Source organism: Vicugna pacos, chromosome 17 (genome assembly GCF_048564905.1).
Source record: "Vicugna pacos chromosome 17, VicPac4, whole genome shotgun sequence".
In the NCBI taxonomy this organism is placed as follows: Eukaryota; Metazoa; Chordata; class Mammalia; order Artiodactyla; family Camelidae; genus Vicugna; species Vicugna pacos.
The window spans coordinates 32,115,807-32,131,680 of NC_133003.1; the positions used below are offsets into that span (position 1 = coordinate 32,115,807).

Below are 15,874 nucleotides of genomic sequence, written 5' to 3' on the forward strand. Positions count from 1 at the left end.
ATATTGGTACCTTTACATCTCCATGTAGATAATGTAAGTATATTTTATGTATAGAGTGGAAGTCTTTGGGTGGTGAGATAAGGGGATAACTTTTAGTCCTACTTTACGTATCTTCATATTATTTGATTTTTCTGTAATAAACATATTTTACTTTTGTTTGCAGAAAAATATGTAAAAAAGTCAACTGAAGTCAGAGTAAGAAAGACTATTTCATTGAATTCATTTTATCATTTTAGTTATAATAAAAGCTAACCCTGTGCTCAGACATGATTTACGTCTAATCAATAAAACTTTATTTTTGGTCAAAATATACATGGAGTTAGAAGGAATTAATTCTTTTTTTTTTAAGAAGGAAATAATTCTTACTGCTTCTCACATAGTTAAAAAAAATTGTATTTCTACCTCTATGTCTGAAACTACACATGCAAAATAAATTTGAGAGTTAAGATGTGAAAATTCAAGTCCCAGAATTCCTGTTTTGAAGAGAAATATAACATGAGTAAGACTGGTATGGGCTGTAAAGAAAGAAAACTCCAACTCAAAATGACTTACAGAACAAGAGACTTTACTACATGGCGGGAAGTCCAGATGAAAGGTGGGCTCCAGGTCTGACTTCGGGTCGTGGCCTATTACTGTCATCAGAAACTCAAATTATTTCCGTATCTCAACTGCTTTACTACTTTCAGCCCTGACTGCAGCCTAAATTGGGTCTCCTCATGGTTCCAATATGGCTGCCAGTAGCAAGGAGGCACATGCTTCCTCCATAGATACATCAGGAGAGCAAGAGTAAAACTTTTCTCCCAAGCATGGAGTACAAGCCCCTCCCTCTACTCTGATTGGATCAACGTAGGTCACATGGTCACCCGTGAACAAACTGTAGTTCCTGGACAGTGCCATGTGATGATTGACTTAGACAAATCTGTATCGGTCTGGGGATGGGAAAAAAATCATTACTTGAAAAAAATTGTAATTCTGTTTGGCATTGGGGCATGAATAACAAGTAAGTAACCACTACTGTCCACTAAAAATAACAGTTTTTTTATATTTACAAGGTACAATTTAAAGTTTCATCTGAATTGTGTCAATTCTCTGATCATATGGATTAAATTCACTGGATAATCTGGAGAATTTTCCACATCGCTATAATGATAAGTTTTGCTTAAATGAGTTTGGGGTCATGGAACAAGTATAAATTTTCACCCTAATCAATGCAGATGTCTCGTACTGAAAATACATAAAGTAGAACTAAAATAAAATGTCCAAAGATCTGGCATTTGAAGTAGGCAGTTAAATTTGGTGCAAATAAAATCAAAATAATTACTGCACTCTCTAAATATCTTTGTTGCTACCACATTTGCAAAAAAATTTTAAAAATTTAAGATTTTTACTTTAAATCCTAGGAGTGAATTGTTTTTGTTCTGAAACCACAATTCAATGACAAAGATAATATCGAGGAACAGATTTTGTCAGAAAACAAAGAAGATGTCAAAGGACAGTGATTAGAGAAATCCTCATATAAAAGCATTTGCATGAGCACACAGGAGAGAAATACAGAGTTCTTCCTGGGAGTGGAGAATAGGAAAATTTAGATCATAAATCTCCCTAAATTTTGGTGCATACGATTTGTAAAATGTTCAATTTGGTTTTCTTTTCCACCTTGTCTTTTCTAACCTGGTCTTTTGTTGCCAGGTCATAAGAAGGAAACAGGCACTTAATTTGGCATGATGTTTAACTTGAGCTGCAGAAGACCTACATTTCTTTAGTGAAAACTGATGGTTTTCTGCACACAAAGAGGTGAGAGCAAGTGACTTACGTTTTGCTCCTCTGTAAAGAGATCAACACAGCCTTCCGACTCCAGCGCTAATGGAATATTGACTAAAAGACACCTTGGAGCTCTCAGCACGTAGAAATGGAGGGAAAAATATGAAAAGCTCTTCAGATTAAATGGCAGATTCACAGTTGTTTACAACTGCTGCTTTGGTGGGGTATGGCGTGCGGGAAATGTGCTTCTGATTAATTAAAACAAGTACAAATCTTAGCCCGTGTCTGCTTGCTTTGAAGGTCTATAATGCGGAAGTACACGGGCTGCCTGTGGCAAGTAGATGGTGGGGAGAAACCCTTTGCTTGTCTCCATTGCCAGGCGAACAGGAAAGCTGGCCAGTGATGTGGAGCCACTGTCAAAGCTGACAGGAAGCTGTTTCTAACCCGGCCACGGAAAGATGCCAGAGCAAATCTTGTCCTTTGCAAATAAGACATTCTGCTTGTGTTGACAATATTCTTCAGAAAATCTGAGGCCTCAACTGCCTTGTGGGAAAACACATCACGTCAAGACAAGGCCAAGGCCAATCACTCAGATGTCCACATCATCTGTGATATGCCCTGGGCCTCAGTTCAACGGTATTTCCATTGGAGCTACTCATGGGTACAAGTCATTTTCAAAGGCTTCCAACAGCCTATCATATAAAAGACAACACACAAAGTCTACTAGTATTCAGTGTTTACCATTACCTGGCCCCAAGTTACCTTTCTAAACGCTTTGTTTTAGTTTTGTGTGGCTTCTGTGTCTTTGCTCACACTGTCCCTAGAATGTCTATTCTCCTGCCTCCCCATATGCAAATGGGGGAATTCAAAACCTATCCGTCAGCTGCAATGCAGCCTCCTCCAGGAAGCTGGCTATGATCCTCTCTGGTAATTAATGTAGTGATCTGAAGTCTTTAAGATGGTGTAATGACCTAGTGACCCAGGCATAGCTGAATCTTACAGACTCAAGCCACCTATTTTCTCAGGAGAGCTACACACACGGATAACAATGACAAATGGAAAATAAAATCCCTGTTTATTATTAGACTTTGGAAGACTTGGCTGGAGCATGTAATCTTTCCTTACCCCTATGTTTGTATCCTGATCTTGCCATCTCTATTAACTGATGAAAGGTAGACAAGATGATGGTATCCGACAATGTGCAAAAAGAGAGACACTGTTGGGAACTTTGTATTTCCCTTTTAATGTAAGGGGCTCTGATGGCTAATAAGTGTAGTCAAATAACTTTTCTGGACTCTTACCACTAAGATCAGAATCTTCCCACGTGAGGAGGAGTGAAGAAGGTCAGGGACTTTGAATATACCCTGATACCCAGATGACTGCAAACCTAGGTTCAATTTCGGGGATAGAATCATATGGTTGTCGGAACAAATCCAAGAATCTCCTCTAGTCTGGTTGGGCACACTCGGAAATTTTCTCTCCAGATCCCGGAACTGTACCACGAGCCACTGCCCTCCTGTAGGCTGGATATAAACCTGGGCTCATTGTGGTGCTCAGGCCCTCTTGGGGCCAGATTGAGCTCCATTTGAATCCTTTAGGTCAATTAGAACCTGAAATAGAAAACACATACATTTTCTGAAATTACACCAGGACCAGCTCTACCACTTTTGTCCAAGAGTCATTATGTTCTCCCCAGTGGTATGCTGGAGTATCTCTGCACCTGCACAGGAATGTATCAGCATACTGGTCACTGAAATTTGATATAATTTAAAGGGCACGCAATTGAGTTTAGAGTTTATTCTGTGTAGGCAGCAGAAAGCGGCAGAAGAATTCTGAGCAGGGTAAGGACATGATGGGATGGGTGCTTCGGAGTGATCACTCTGGAAGCTGGATGGAACGTGGGCAAGAAAGGAAGCAGAGAGAACAGTTAAAAGGTGACTGCAGAAGTCAAGGCAAGCCACCTTGAGAGCCCAAAGCAGGACTGCAGGGATGAAGATGAAGAGGAGGAGAGAGAAAATCTTGCTCAGGGGGAACCTCAACAAGGCATGTGCATCCTTTCGTAGCCAGGAGGGAACAACCAACGGTAAAGATCTGAAGTTGAGTTGTGCACGTCTGCCTTAACAGCCTGGTGACACAGGAGCCCCAGCATTGTACTTGAGAACTGTAAGACAATAAATTTATTTTCAATGAGTTGGAAAATAGAGGTGCAGAGTCTTGGTGAGAAATTCGACTGTTGAGTGGTCTGAGGACATCCTAGGGGAGATGTGATGGAGGTCAACGCTCTTCCAAGTGTACTATGTGGACCTGTGCGGTCTGGGAACTGCTTATTATTGGTCTGCACCAAGATCAAGTGCTAGTACGGGAAATGATCGCAACTTCACCGCTGATGGGTTCACTTCCACGGACAATTTTTTGTAGCAAGACTTCCTTGAAGAAAGCTGCGAGGTGATTTACATTCTAGGTCAAGTTCCTTCTCTCGTGGCAGACCCAAGACAAGACATTAACTGAATGCACCAGTCAGAGAGCACACCTTGAGCAGCACTGATGCAGATGACTAGATGTATGAATTTGAGGTCTGGGGAGAGGCGTGTCCTGGAGATCCAGATTTGGGAATGGAAGTGTAGAGATGTTGGTAGCTAAAGCCATCGTCAGTGGTGAGGCTGCTGAGAGATGGGGCAGAGATGAGAAGAGGGCTGTGTTAAGTTTCCTAGGGCTGCTGTGACAAAGGACCACAGACGAGGTGGCTGAAGTGACAAAAATTTATTGTCTTACAGTTGTTGGCGGGGTTGGTTCTGCTGAGAACCATGACGGAGAATATACTCCAGGCCTGTCCCCAGCTTCTGGCAGTTTTTGGTGTTCCTTGCCTGCAGGAGCATCACTCTTATCTCTGCCTTTCTTTTCACGTGGGTGGTTCGCATGCTTGTCCCTATGTCCAGGTTTCCCTGTCAATGAAGACACCAGTCTTAACGGATTAGGATCCACCCTGATGACCTCACCTTAACTAATTACATCTGCAGAGATCTTATTTCCAAATAAACCCACATTCTCAGGTACTGGGGTTAGGACTTTGACATCTGGATTTTGGGGGGCACACAATCAACCCATAAAGAGCCAAGGATGGAGACTCGAAAAACACTAATACGTAAGATGCAGGTGCTCACCATATCCCGCCTTATACTATGAGCTCTGTTCCCTGTCAATGTATCTCAGCTTCTCGACCAGATTGATAGGTTCCTAGAGACCAGGAAAGCTGTCCAAAATGTCTTTCCATTGTTTGCCTACAGGATTTAGTGAGTTTCTTGTATGTAGAAGTGGTCTAAAACAATGTTCTCTGATGATGTATAACAAACAAAACTTGAATATGAAAGAGCCCCCGAGAAATGTTTTGAACACAGTATGTTATGACACGCTGCCTTGTAGAGACAACAGTTGCTGTACTTGTCAGAAATAAAATCGCCAAAGTAGATGTTCAAGATATATTTTAACTCATTTGCTTAAACAACGCTATGCCTACCATCCACACCAAAAGGCTGTTCTTCTGCATGGGCAACAGAAGGCATGATTATTTGCAAGAATTTTCAGTGTTTTTCCTTTGCTTGCTTAAGCGGCACAGTAGACTCTCTGTACCACTCTGCGTTTTTGCCAAAAATCCCATTGTCTTTTTGAAAACACGACAGGCCCTCGAGGGTTTGAAACTTAGCATGTGCTCCCAGAAGACTTCTATTTTTAATCCCTAAGTGAACTCCAGAACTTTATCTCAGAACTTTCCTACTGCATGAAGTGGTCCTGAGAAACACCACATGACAGGTTAGTTTCCTCCCATTGGCTGCCCGAGGACACCAGTACATTATCAGTTTACTCCATCCCTCTCAATTTTACAAGGGTAGCCAGAAGCTCTGGACACTTGGGGGCTTGATAATTCAATCTATTTTTCAAACCTCTCAAAAGTTTGCCCTGCTTATTTAAATAAAAGCAATGGCTTGCCAAAGGTAATTTTCCCTTTGACGAGTGAAAGATGCCAGAAAAATCCATATCTAAGCACTTTTACTTTATAGATATTTCACACCCATCTTAAATGCTTATTACCACATCCAAAATGCAATAGCAAATACTCATTACTTATTTACATCCTGTCTTTGAAAAGGACTTTAGACAGCTTACAATGAGAAAAACAGTGCCAAAATCTTGCAAGAGAGCAAAATTAAAGAAAAGTGTTTATTTACGTTAAATATATAAAACTTAGATTCTATGATATAACTTGGGCAACACTGAGACAGATCATTTTTTTGACAACCTAACTTTTACTATTGTGCTGTTGACTGTCTTTTTTTTTTTTTCCTTCAGAAAGAGCTAAGTCAAATAAAACATATGCTCAGTATGGAGATTTAGTTCTCACCTTGGCTTAGTGTTTGGTCACTTAAACATGTGCTAGAGTGATTCAAGTTCAACTGGGATTCAGTCACTGCAAAAATTTCGTAATTGCTTTGTGGTCTTTGAAAGACCTTTCTCTATAACGGATCTAGAAACTCGTCAATTGTTGGAACACATCAACCAGGTTGGGAGTGATTGATGGTTATGTTTCTGCAACATAAATTATTTTGAGGCCATGTGCTAATTGGTTTACCCTCCTTGTTTTCCATTAAAGAAGCTTTTATAAAAGTATATAAGTTGGGTCTCTTTGATAGAGGCAGACTGTATTTAAGACCCCTTCACTTCTTCTCCTTAGAAACGTCCTAGGAAAGAAAACTTCAGTGCAGAATTTCAACAGCCGGTGTTTACAAGCACCTACTGTGTGCCATGCACTGTTTCAGGAGATGGGGAATCAAAGAGGAAGAAGACGTGGCCCCTGTCTTTGGGAGTCCTACGGTCTATCCATAGGCACATACAGAAAAGGTAATTTAAATATGTTATAAAGAAGGAAAAGTGGAAACAGACTAGGGAATTACAGGAGCATTTAGCCCCTTACAAGGTTTGGTTAAAGTTTCTTGAAGGAGGTAACACCTGATTTAATGAAAGGACAAACCAACAAATCAAGGGAAGAAAGAAAGATATTCAGACGTAAGGAACAGCATGAGCAAAGGGATTATGGTTTGAAATAGCAATGGGGGATTCTGGACGAAAATGCAAGAACACTGTTATTACTATGACTGGTAATGTTTGTTCAACATTTACCACCTAGTAAGGACTTGTTAAGCAATTAACATACATGGTTTCTTATAATCCTCACTATTCCTTTCCCCCATTTTACAGATGAGGAAACTAAGACTTAAAGAGACGGGATAATGCAACCCAGGTCACATAGCGACTAAGTCACAAAACTGACCAGGGATTTGAACTAGAGACTGATGGCCTGCAGAGTTAATGAAGTAACTCAACAAAAGATGAACAGGGACGTATTATACCCCATCTATTCGGTAGATGATGCCGTCGTGGTAACCATTGCCATTCTGGGTTCGCCTATCACGTCAATAATGATGATGATGGTGACGATAAAAGCAATAATGAATATAAGGCTTGCTGTGGTCAGTACTTTACATACAGTCCTGTTGCAGACAAAAATACCCCAACATTTGCACATGCCAAAGTAGCAATAACAGGAAGTAACACTTACATACCACTTACCACATGCCAGGCATTGTTCTAAGAGTTTTACTGTAGGATTTCACTTAATATTCACTCAATGATGGACGTACCACTACTATCCCCACTTTATTGATGAGTAAACTGACTCCTGGAGAGTTTAAGTAAGTTGCCCCAAATCACAGAGCCAGTTTGGGCTACATCCAGGAAAGCCAACCTAGGCATTCAAGTTTCAGAGCCAGGCTCTTAACCACCGTCCTTCACTATCCATCATTATGTCAAAAGCAATGACCAAACTTTAAAGTGTTGACTGACTTAATCTCCTTTTCTTTACCTGCTAACAATGGAGAAGTAATTCTATCCCACGCTTGGATTAACAAATGAAAAAATAATAAGGTAACTCTGACTGCCAGTCCTCCAATTCTGCGCAAACTATAAATCTGATCCTAACAGAGAAACTGTTGCCAGAGACAGGGAACACGGAGTTTCCAATTCCAGATCTTTTTCTTGGCTGCATCACAGAGGCCAGGGTCAGACCATCATTATCTCTGCCATAATGGCAAGAACCAGATAGCTGGTGTCCCACCAACCAGGTATATATGATATTCCTCTTAGAATAAACAATTTTAGTTAAAAGTGATTAACATTCCATTATTTAAGTGATGACTTGTTCTCTTCCGTCTATCACTTTCGCAGAATCATAAAAACTCAGGCTTGGCTATGCTACATCTTCCAATTCTAGGAGAAGCCAAATGTATATATTTTTTACGTGAAATGTCGTGAAAGCTTTAAATGTTGAGAACTAATTCAAAAACTTGAAAAACACACTGTCAACAAAACAAAATAGATGTGTGGGTCAGTTCCATCCCCTAGGCTGGATCTCTTGTGGAGTTGGTAGCCTTGTAACCTTTTAAGATCTCACCTCCTCATCTAAAAATTTTGATACTTGGACGGGGTAAACACTAACTTCATCTCTAATCATCTCAGATTCTTTGAAGACACTGCCTTACTTTGTAATGTGAAAACATACTAAATACAAGTTTAAATGAAATTTTAAGTCTCGATCATGAGTAATCTCATTACCCAGAAAGAAACATCAACGATTATATGCAGAGGTGACAGAGATTATCTGAGGCTTCCTTATCCCCTCTTCATAAGGCAGATGAAGAAATTACCCTAGAGCTAGAAGATGACTTGCCTGCAATCAGTAGTTCATTAGTGGCAGAGTTTGAGCTTAAACACAGTTTTCAATATATAATCTTTCTCATCAGCCAGCTTTCTTTATTCTGTCAAAGAAGTCATTTGAACTCCTAGATCCAGCCATGCCTGAAGTCAACCACCTTGTACTGGAGTTTTCAATTACATGCTCCAATAAATCTTTCCCCTCCCCCTTATTTCCTTATTTACGTAACCACTTCATTTGGGTTTCTGTCACTTGGAACCAAAAGAATTAGACTAATAGTCCCAGAAACAATGACTCCTTTCCACATTCCTGCTACCCCATGCTCTTCTCCAGACTGGAATACCTGCCTTTCCCGATGCTTACAAAAATCATACAATTTCTTTAAGACCTAACCCGAGTCTACTTCCTCCATGAAGATTTTCCCAACTGCTATATCCAGTCCTCTGTGAGTGTGTGCATGCAAACACATTCTCTCTCCCGCTCCCCTACTTTACAACTGGTACTCAGCATCTCACAATTAACCACTATCTTATTCTCAACTAATCTGACGTGTATATATGTTACCTTCCAAATGAGAAAGTAAACTTCACAATTCAGAAGCCGATCTCAGAGCAATCTTCTGGTTCTGCCACCGAGCCTGGGAGAGTCCTCAGTGCAATGAATAACTGGTCTTTTTTCTGAACTTTGGTCTAAGTTAGTAGAACTCTGCTAATTATTCCAACTTAAGCTGTATAAACAACTGGCCCCAAATACTGGCTATATTTCAATGTGATAGCCTATGATTGTGTGTTAAATTTGCTTCTGCGGGAGAAAGACCTCAGAATCATTTGACTTTAACCACTTTTCACGGTATGATTTTTCGGGAATGAAAGCTTTAATTTCCTTTGTTCTTCAGTCCAGTTTTCGGGGACCGTAAGGCTATTCCAAGTGTGTAATGAGGCAAGAACCTCTCTTATTAATTTTTTGGTATTTCACATCTTCAGAATGTCTCTTTTAGTACCAGTGTGTAACAGTTCCTGCCCAACACACCAACAAGATTGGGGGGTGGGGAATGCCAAAAAGCATATTTAAAGGATTCAATTCTTTCCTTGAAGAAGAGGAAAACCTATCATTGTTTTAGAAGGAATCCTGGTTTAACAGTCATTTAGTTTTCTCAAAAGGTAATTTTTTTTCTTTACATGCCAACTGTACGTTGCATTGACAAAACAACCCTGAAGAATTTTTAATAGTGTAGTTAAGTGCCCCAAAGCGTATCTGAATGGATGAATCACCGTTATTGATTTAAAATATACACACACTCACACACATATATAGCCACCTAGCACTGGGTCCTAAATTTTTGTGAAAGTTATGGGCTTTTGAGTCATAACTGAACAACAAAGTCAAAGAAGTCAATGAATGAAGATGCAATTTCTGTGGCTAACAGTGACTCAACATTAGCCATAATTTCAGGGCAAAATATAAGCTGAATCACATAGAAATGAGTAACTTGAACTTCGAACACATTTGGTCTAATCATAAGGTCCTCTCGGATGACATGAGGATTCATAGAGAAGAGACACAAGGTTAGGATCATCCCTTTCTCAGCACGTACATACAGACACACGTATACACACTTACATATGCACACATAATATTCATGGTGGACATTTGTAATCTGAGCACTCTGAATAATTACTAGCTAATTAAAAAAACTGGCCCCTATCAATCTAAACATTACACAGAATTGTTTGCAGTAGCTGCCTTTAGCACAAGAAGAAAAAAAAAAGCTACAAATGATAAAATCCGTTTTCACATCGCCTGTTTAAAGTCTTCTTTTAACTGGGAAGATGGTTGGAAAGCCTAGGCCTTCTCTTTTTCAGTAAAAGTGAAACCAAAGTAACAAACTGTCAGAATAATCCGGCAATGCCACCTTTTCCCTGTGTTCCTTCCCGATTGTTCTTCTGAACTAAAATGCTTCTTTTTTCTTTCAGCTCGAACCACATGGAAAGACCGACAAAAATCTGCTGCTCAGATTTACCAGCCAACAGCCCATCTCTCTTTTTCATACTCCTTACGAAGTTAGTACTTCAATGTTCATTTTGCCCGTGTTGAGTAATTTGTAGGTGCCCAAAGGGGGAGGGGCAGGCCTCTCTCAACTCAAATAGAAGTAACTCTGAGTAACAAAGTACACAAAGTACATTGTCAGATGCCAGTGTTCTGTGTTTCATTTTAGAATATTCCTCATCAGTGTTGCGCATTCAAAAGAAAGGATTTGAAATCAGAGACCCCCCCCCAAGCCTAAATTCCCACACTTACACCTGTCTACATAGTCCTTTAGGCAAATTACAAAACCTCTCTGAGTCTCCGTTTTCTTTTCTAAAAACGAGGATGGTAATTCCTACATTGGTGAAGTTAAGAGAACAACTTAAAATGTTCTAAGAACAGAAATAGAAATTTAGGTAAAAACTAAGGAAACATATTGTAGATTTTAGTTAACTATAATGTATCAATATTGGTTCTTTTATTGTAACACATGTACCATACTACTGTAAGATATGAATAATAGGGGAAAATTGTCTGGGGTCCATGGGAACTGTCTGTTCTATTTTCTCAATTTTTCCGTAAATCTCAAACTCTTCTAAAAAATAAAGTCTATTTTTAAAAAATGATCTAAGAGAAGTTCCTTGCACATAGTAGGAACTCGAAAAATGGTAGCCTATAGACTATTTGGTTTCATAAAATCTATTATACTCTGTGCAATATGATCTCCACCCCCCAACTTTATTGAGGTATAATTGACATACATTACGTAACGTTCAGGTGTCCAGCGTGATGATTTGACAATACGATCTTTCCTTTTCCCCAATTCAGCACTTCTTTGCCACAGACAGTTCTCTCTGTCCCTGCCGCATGCCACACTAGTCCCTTTCTCCACATCATTTTCCCTCATTTTCTAGTTCATCCATTTCTATTCTACCGCAAGCTCATGTTTACAACTAGGTAATTTCTCAACCAGGTAGTAAGTTTACAAGTAGTTTCTATTTCTCCAAGACTAATTCTAGTTCATCAGCCTTATTTATTGGCTTTAAATTTTACCACAATGATTATGCAAACTTTTAGGTTTGGTTTTTTTTTTTAATGATTACTCCTTAAAAAAAAAAAGTCAAAATTCTAAGCTATGTACTTGGAGAGAAATATAGCCAAACAGCCTTTTCCAGAAAAGCACTAAACACTTAAAAGATACAGTAACAGAGGCGTTTGTTTTCTTTTGCAATAAGGAGATGGATATTTGCCTTCCCAGGACAGCCAACAGCCCTGAGGCAGCTTTTCGGAGATATGTATTTAGCAGTCGTCTGCTGCCACAGCTAAAAATAGTTTGACCAAATGCCAGTGTTATCAGTCTGCTGGTGTCCCTCTGATGTTAAGGTCTTGTGTGAAAACAGAACTCACTTGCCCCTCAAAACCACAGCTTTGGAATGGATACAGGTGAAAGATACCAGATCACATTAGAAAGACCAGCCTCGTGATGGTCTTTCTCAGCTGAAGTTTCCGTTTAGAAGAACTGGGTCTTTATAAGGACAGATTTCTTTCTTTCTCATTCCGGTGTTTGTTTTCAGCATGTATTTGAAGGACAGAACTAGAGAGCCTCTTGGCTGACAAAGGGAAGTTAAATTTTTCTTTAAGGGGAAGTTTGTTTAATTTTTCTTTAAGTGACAATAGTTTTCATTGCCAAAGGAATAGGACATCTTTAGTGGGTGCTGTTACTAAATTACTAATGGGATAGATTTTGGAGATGGAAATTCCCCTGCTATAAAGACACAATTACCAAAATAACTCCAACCTGAAGCTTGAACTATCAGGCAGGCCCTGTGGACCCAAGACCCAACCTTAAAAGAATATCCAAAAAACTTTTACTGTTCTGAGACGACTTTTGCTCTCCTGTAGTCCAAAATCCAGGTTGAAAAAGCTACTGACCACAGATAGGGGGTGGAGAGTGGAGTGTAGAGCCCACCTGCTCTTTCTCAATCAGGTAATAAGTTTCATTTTCAATAAAACTGATATCCAAGCTTGTGATAGCTGAAATCAATCATCAACTCTGGGTGATGTGTGTACACATACAAGCAAAACAAACAGAGAAGTCTGTGCTAATTTGAGATAAGGGTGGATAAATATAGGAAAACCTAACACCCTACGACAGTTAACATACAATTCAGCCTTAATTGGTAGCAACCGAGGAATCCACTCTTTTAAGAAACTGGTCTCCCAACCTTGCTGGGGTTAGAGCTGGCTTTAACCGCCCCTCACACCGCCCTGCTGGAGGGCTTCTTGGCTTTTCTGATAGTTCAACTGCTGCAGATTCATCTAAAAGAGACAGAACAGTGTGCTGACTTTCTCCACTCACTCACTCCACCTGGGCCTTCTCTTCTGGCCTGCAGCCACTGGCCGTCAACCTGCAGTAGCCAAGCCCTCCTTTCCGTAACTGGAGAACAGCTCTTAGAAATAGGCACTTTTTTCACATCAAAGGCAGCCGGGAGCCGCCTCAGCCTTGCCCCAGCCTCAGACACAAAAAGCTTTTCTGATGCTTATAATTACAAGGGGTTTTTTGCAGCTGCACTTTATCAAGCTAACAGCGGCGGGGCTTGGAGGGCCTCGGAGAGCCAGAAGGTGGCGGCCAAGTCACCTTGGGAAGAGGAGAAGAGGGTCAAAGAGAGGAAGATAGAGGGCCTGACCCCGGCAGGACCAGGGGGGCGCCCCAGTTCTGGGGTCAATGAGGAAGGAGGAGAAGGGAGATTGGAGGGAAGCCCGGCCAGAGGGAAGGGGTGTCCAGGAACCCCGAGGCGACCCTAATCGATGATCAGCTGACCCGGGTGGAGTGAGGAGGGTGCCCTTCACAGTGTCACGGGAAGCCTCGCCTTCCAGGATCGCTTTCTCCCGCCTGGCCCTGCGGTGGCTCTCTGCCCAGGTTAGCCTGAGCGCGACTCGGAGGCGCTCTACTCGCTCCGCACCGGAGCCCCCACCTGCCGGGCGCCCCCGCCCGCCCAGCGCACGCCCAGGAGGGCGGGCCCGGAGCTGAGCGCAGCCGCCCGCCGCTGGAGAGTGCTGGGAGCCCTGCGAGCGAGCCAGGCCTCTCTGGGCACCGCGGGCTGCAAGTCACTCCCCGAGCCTCCCGGGCCATCAAGCGGGACTTGCCCGCCTCGCTCTCCATCAGGGAGGCCCGGGCACCCGGGGCTGCGCTCCCGGCCCCTGGCTAGTGGAGGACAGCTCCTGGCGCGCTCGGAGCTGGCCTGGGCAGGGCCTGGCCGCCCCTTCCCCCGGGTGCGGTCTCCTCCTCCTCCTGCTCCTCCTCGCCAGCTGCGCCGCCAGCTCCCATTGTTCGCCCCGCCCGCCTGGCGACGTCCCGGCGCTGCATCCTGGGCCTCCCAGGCGCACCTACCTTCTGCTGCCGGCGAGCCATGTCGGTGGGCTGCTTGGCGTTGAAGGGGTAGGCGATGCAGCGCATCACGAACACATAGAGCTGCAGCCTCTTCTTCCTCTCCTCCTCCTCCTTCTGCAGCCGCTCCAACTCCTCTTTCTCCTTCTCGCTCACCACCGACGGGCTGGGGCTGGAGGGCCGGCCGCCAGCGGCGCGGCTGCTGGGCTGCAACCCCCCGGCCCCGCTGCCGCTGCTCGGGCCGCTGCCCCCGCCGCCGCCGGCGCCCACCCCGGCTCCGGCGCCCGCGCCGCCGCCGCTCCCCAGCCCGGGGCCGCCGCCCGAGCCCTCGCTCGTGCGGCTGGGAGACAGGCGCGCGCCGGACGCGGCCGAGCCGAGCACCTCCTTGCCGCTCTCCTCCTCCACGATCTCATCCGATTCCTCTTCGCTGGACGAAGGGTCCAGCATGGTGGAGCCTGGGGAGGAGGGCGCCTGGAGCCCCTTGCCCGGGGTGCAAAAGGTGTGGGGGCCCTGGGAGCAGCCGGGGGTCGGCTCTCCCGGATGGGCGCTTCTTCTCAAATCAGGGAGCGAGAGCGCTGCTGCTCAGCCTCGGCCGCCGCGACTGCTTCCTCAGCCCGGCGATAGCCAGCTGGGCTCAGCCCCAGGAGCACGAGGGGAGGAGGGGTAGGGAGAGGTGCGTCCGTGGGCCCGAGGTGGGCAAGGGGGAGAGTCAATTGCGAGCCCCGAGCCCGCAGCCGGATGCCATCTGCAGCCGCTGAAGGAGGCGCCTCCAGAAAAGATGCCGAGTGTTGCAAGCTGTCGATGCAGCCTAGAGCCGAAGAGGCATCTTGCCGATTGGGGAGGGAGCGGCGCTTACGTGTTTATTGGCTTAACTCTCCCGTGTCCGCGACGTAAAGGGTGGCTGCAGAGGGCTGGAGGTGGGGGAGAACGCGTAGCGTCCCCAAAGTCCCAGAGCTTCCGTACTGACCCTAATGATTCCCCGTCCTCTTCACCACCTCGTCTTTGTGGGTAATTTCCTCCTCGTTGTCCAGGTCTCCTGGCTTGGACCTCTCTCCCCCTCCCACGGACAAAAAGTTCTTGGGGGAGGAAAAAATAGGCAAACCAGTGATGACTTCTTGCCAGCGAAAAGTGGGCTGTTGGACACAAGAAATTCAGAGGCCTAAGAGGAGGTCGGCGAGATCTTACACGGGAAAGAAAGAGGCTATTTCCTACCCCCAGCTTTCTTCATACCTGGGCCATAGGGGCAGTGGGGCTGCTCAGCGAATTTCCCTCACCTGTGTCAACTCTGATGCCAGACATTTACTTTACTTACGCTCACGCTTATTAAAATCAACGTGAATCCAATTTTGAGCTGATTGGTGTATCGACCGTGCAGCTCAACTATTTAAGTAGAACCCCCGCCCCTGCCTGCCTTGCAAAAGCTGTGATGAACATTCTTCAATTCCAAGAACTGGTAATAATTTACGCTGAGGTGAGCCTACCAGAGAAATAGAAGCGTTCTGGTTGCTCGGCCCTTCCTCCATTCTGGCTCGCTGGAAGACCTGGGTGGAGGAGTGGGGACCCCAAGATCAAAGGCACTCAACAACATCGAATGCGTTGCCTCTGTCGCACTGTCTTCCTGCTTCTCGGTTATCTATTAATTCAAAGCAGCAGATGGTGCCTGCCTTCCCCTGCACCTTTCACTTAAGCCAATAAACCCGGCGGACGGGGGAGCTGGCCAGCGTGCTGAATCTAATCAGCGACCCGCAGATGGGTTGAAAACAAACCACGCTCCACCCTTGGATCTCTGGCTATCTAGAGACCTCTCTTCCCCTACCCCACCCCATCTCCTACATTTATGTATTTTAAATGCTCTGATTATTCGTCGACACTCGTGGGAGTTATTTTTAAAGTGTAGTGTGAATTTAAAGTTTACATCACATCTGTCTTCATGCATT

At 43.9% G+C, this 15,874-nt stretch overlaps 1 protein-coding gene across 3 annotated transcripts in view; it reads right to left on the reverse strand.

The window, feature by feature from the left end:
• CADPS (calcium dependent secretion activator) overlaps window positions 1–14,384 on the reverse strand; it is a 414,447-nt gene extending 400,063 nt beyond the window's left edge. For all 3 annotated transcript variants that reach the window (XM_072941600.1, XM_072941599.1, XM_072941598.1), the window contains exon 1: window positions 13,941–14,384. In XM_072941600.1, the coding sequence (XP_072797701.1) occupies window positions 13,941–14,384 (444 nt within the window). The remainder of the gene's footprint in view (window positions 1–13,940) is intronic.
• Between the last annotated feature and the right edge of the window lie 1,490 nt (window positions 14,385–15,874).